General features: G+C 46.7%; 1 protein-coding gene across 1 annotated transcript; it reads left to right on the top strand.

The window, feature by feature from the left end:
• Positions 1-3,368: 3,368 nt before the first annotated feature.
• LOC138073618 (olfactory receptor 2A12-like) lies at positions 3,369-4,316 on the top strand. Its single transcript, XM_068965451.1, has one exon. It carries the CDS (start codon positions 3,369-3,371, stop codon positions 4,314-4,316), a length of 948 nt encoding a protein of 315 aa, XP_068821552.1.
• Positions 4,317-4,571: the final 255 nt, after the last annotated feature.

The raw sequence follows: 4,571 nt of genomic DNA, 5'->3' as shown, positions 1-4,571 counted from the left end.
AATAATGGCACAGATCTCCCCAGTAGGGCCACCGTGCAAAGGAGAAGGGGAGACTGCTTTCCACTGCACCACTGAGACCAAGAGACACCAGGTGAAGGCTGCTGCAGGGGTGAAGGGGGTGAAGAACGGTGCATTGTTCACTCATAAGTAGGACTGAGGGATGAGCTAGGTGAGTTACCTTATTAGGGCACCCGCAAGAATGGACAAGGGATCACCCTAGTCTTCTCTGTCCCACTCCCCTGGGGAGGGGGAGGGGCTCCTGCCCTCATAAACAGACAGGAGAAGAGTCTCTAGCACAACTCCATGGCCATTTTCAAACTCAAGCAGTGGCCCTCAGGAGCACCACCTACCCCCATTCCCTAAATGGGTCCTGCGGCACTCTGGGGGACCCCTGCAAGGGATCCTCTTTCTTATATATATATATATATATATATATATTTTTTTTTTTTTTTTACTCTACCAGGTCTTAGTTAGGACCCCTGCAAAGGATCCTCTTTCTTCTTTTTCGTAAAAAAAAAAATATATATATATATATATATATATATTTTTTTTTTTTTACTGTGCTAGGTCTTAGTTGCAGTATGTGGGATCTAGTTCCCCCCCAAAATATATATATATATATATATATATATATATATATATATATATTTTTTTTTTTTTTACTGTACTAGGTCTTAGTTGCAGTATGTGGGATCTAGTCCCCCAACCAGTGACCAAACTTGGGCCCCCTCCATTAGGTGTGAGGAGTCTTAGCCATGAGACCACCAAAGAAGTCCCTCTTCTTTTTTTCTTGTCTACTAGAAGAGCAGAGGCTGAGAAGGATAAATGAAGGGTTGGCAGGAGGAGAGGAGGGCAGATATTAAAAATGGAGCTCTCATAGTTTAAAGGCCTTCACGGGGGTCTTTAAGGGAGGCAGCAGAAAGAGCAGTGCTGAGAGCCTGGTGAGCTGTGCACCTAGATAATCTAGCATGAGGCTGGGACTCATTAGCTTGGAGGAAGGCAGAGCAGAGTCTGCTCTTAAAGCAGAGAAAACTAGTCCTGGAACAGGGCTCCAGAAGAAATCTGCTAAATATCATGGAGAGATAGGTCTAACGGACACAGCTTCTGCCTGTAGTCTGCCTAGGAAGACAATACACAAACCCCACAAGGCTGACTGATCAGGTGAGGAGGAGGGAACCCCAAACTGGGCTTTGAGGGCTGGTGGAATGTGAGGAGGAAGAAGGGATCATGGGAGACATTCCAACAGATAAACTGTTCAAGGAGAGAATGGCGAGATTTGCATGGTGTTTGTGGCAGGTGCTGAGAAAGCCAGGTAGTTTGGAGGATCTGTGGGTCAGGGAGGAGGGGCCCCCAGGATGCTCAGATGAGGATGATTTGATGGTTACCCTCTTAGCATCATGGCTCAGAACTCTCATTGAGCCACAGAAAGTACTATAGACTTGAAAATTGGTCAGAACCAGAAGAGAAATGTCTTAGTATAGTCTAAGGGGGCATGAGAATGGGCATGAGAGATGAAGCAGTATCTGCTGGTGGGTGGACCAGGAAGGCAGGCTAGTGAGGGGCTCCTGAGAAAGCCCAGATCTGGATGTGGACTAGTGAGACGGAGGATGTGGTGAGACAGAGGATGTGAGCCTCTCCCCGTTCTCATCCCTCATCCTTCTGGCTTTAGAGTTTGCTGTTTGCACAGCTGACAAATCCTTGTCTCTTGAATGTGACCCTTCTCAAAGTCCAAGACGCTGAGCTTCCCTAGTTCTCTTCTCTTCATAAACTTTCCTGACCTGAATCATTTTCCTTCTTCTTTCACTTATTTTCTTCCAGTTACTGGTGTTCCCTAAAGCTCAGCACAAAAATATCACACTGTCTTCTTTTGCTTATAGCCTCAGACAACGTCTTCATCCCTCACCCTTCACCAGAATTCTGCAGCAATCAAGCCTCCTAGTCTTGTTTTCAGGGCTGTCCTCTGGAACTTAGATGCTTGAAAATGTCATGATGGCTACTCAATTCTCCCTCCATTCCTACTTTGACTAAGCCTCCCTTATGTAAATTGTTACCATTTATTGAGCACTTTCAATAGACCAGATGTATTTCACACAAACTCCATTCTGGAGGAGGTATTACAGATAAAGCACAAGGGACTCTGAGAGGCTGAGTGACTTAGGATGGGTAAAGAGGATACAAGATGAAGGTGTGTTGACACCTGAGTCTAGGCCCTGGTCTCATGTCTCCAACTCCTGGAAGGAATCTCCTGCTAACACAACCCTGTTCAGCTGACTGCTTGGCCCAGCCCTCCCCTTGGCTCTCATGACGCTGATGCAATCACAGGTCTCCAGCCAGGCGTTCCCTGGACCAAAGAATAGCAGACCCAGAAGAGTCCCTTGGAGTCATCAGAGTTACCCAAAATCACACAGCGAACTAGGTGCAGAGTTAGGACCAGCCCCCACTCTTCTGATTTCCAGAGACCTCCCATTTATACCAACCCTTTTGCTTGTCTAGTGTTGGTATTTTGCAAAATTTATTAACATAGGGTATCTCATATGCCTCTTTCTATTACCCTGTGCCGTGGATGTTTCATTTCTAACAGATGGGGACACTGAGGCCAATGAGGGTGAAGGGACTTGCCTAAATTCACACAGATGGGTAATTGACAGCCTTCAGACATTTAGAAAGAGCTGAATTTAAAATGTTATCATAGACTGGTAAGGATTATAAGGATTCGACAGAAAATCCCATAGATATCCAATCACAGACCTCAGGGCAAGTTAGGAATCAAAATCACTCTTTCCGTTTCTTGGGGCTGTGAGGTCTCTGCTCTCTCCTTCCCAGCATGTCGGCTCTCATCTCTGTAAGACCTCCACTGTTCTCTACAATTCCAGCTTACCTGTGACTTCGGGTTACCAGCACAGCAGCTCTGGGTTGACTGTACCTCAAGCACTGACGGCCTAGTGACACAGACTTTCAGTGTTATCATTTAAATTTTCAGCAAAGAATTGTTCTCCAGACCAAGACAAGTATATGCACTTGGAAGCATTTAGCAGTGATCAGAAGCTGGCTGGGTTCCCCTGCTTCAGACATAGCTACCTAATGCTTTGCCTTCTATAGATGAGGGTGGGTTCCAGGGAAGGACCTGTGAGCACTCAGGCATCTTATATTCTGTTACAGGCATAAATCCAGATCTTCTGATGGCTCTCCCAGTTCAGGAGCTACCCTAGTTTACTACACCTTTTCACCCAACTCAACAAAGATTTGACTGAATCTCAAGCTACTGTGCAAGGGGCTGTGTTTGGCTCTGGTTCAGTCAGCTGTGTCCTCCTCCCCGAAGGCTGAGGACAGAACAGACCGGTCTTTGTCTCCTTGATAGGCAGACCACCATGCAGAGCCTCGGCAAGGAGAACCACAGTTCCGTGTCTGAGTTCATCCTCCTTGGCTTCTCCAGTGAGTCTCAGGCCAGAATGGTTCTGTTCACGTTCTTCCTTACCCTCTACTTTATCACCATTCTAGGCAATGGACTCATCATCACCCTGATCTACTTGGATACACACCTCCACACACCTATGTACTTCTTTCTCAGCATCCTCTCCCTTGTAGACATGAGCTATGTCACCACCACTGTGCCCCAGATGTTGGTTAATCTGGTATATCCAAGGAGGACCATTTCCTGGGGAGCTTGTGCAGCCCAGATGTTCATCTTCTTGATCCTGGGCATTGCTGAGTGTGTCCTCTATGCCATTATGGCCTATGACAGGTATATGGCCATCTGCTTCCCCCTTCACTATACTCTACTGATGAGTCGTCCTATTTGTATCAAGATGGTCACAGTCTGTTGGCTCATTAGCATAGCTGGGGCCCTGATCTATACTGTCTTCACCATGCGTCTGCCTTATTGTGGCCCCCACAAGATAAACCACTTCTTCTGTGAGGTCCCTGCTGTCCTGAAGTTGGCTTGTGCAGACACATCCCTCAATGACCGGCTGGACTTCATCTTGGGTTTCATCTTGCTTTTGATACCACTTTCCTTCATCCTGGTCTCTTATGTTCGCATCTTTGTCTCCATCTTGAGCATCTGCTCACCCCAGGGGAGACTCAAGTCCTTCTCCACATGTGCTTCCCACATCACTGTGGTCACCATGTTCTATGGGCCAGCCATGATCATGTACATGAGGCCTGGGTCCTGGTATGACACGGAGAGGGACAAGAAGCTGGCCCTTTTCTACAACGTTGTCTCTGCCTTCCTCAACCCCATCATCTACAGTCTCCGGAACAAAGATGTAAAGAGGGCCTTTCTGAAAGTACTTGGCCAGAGAGGGACAGCTCAATGACCCAGGATGTTTCAGAGTTGTCCACAATCATGGGCCGACTTGATGAGGCTCATGTGGTATCATGAAAGTACATCAGGTCTGGCCAGCATTTCTGGGTCTTTGAGCTTCCTAAAAAGGGTGAGGTCACCCTGAAGTTCTCCCCACTAGTTGGAAAATTTTCAGCTACTACCACTTATAGACTCAGTTGAGGATTTAAGATGAAGGATTTGATTTATAATAAGTATGTCCTTATGGTCCGAGGTTATTGCTTTATTG

Source organism: Capricornis sumatraensis, chromosome 2, assembly GCF_032405125.1.
Source record: "Capricornis sumatraensis isolate serow.1 chromosome 2, serow.2, whole genome shotgun sequence".
NCBI lineage: Eukaryota > Metazoa > Chordata > Mammalia > Artiodactyla > Bovidae > Capricornis > Capricornis sumatraensis.
The sequence above is the reverse complement of the archived record's forward strand: the minus strand, read 5'-3'. Positions and strand labels throughout refer to the sequence as shown.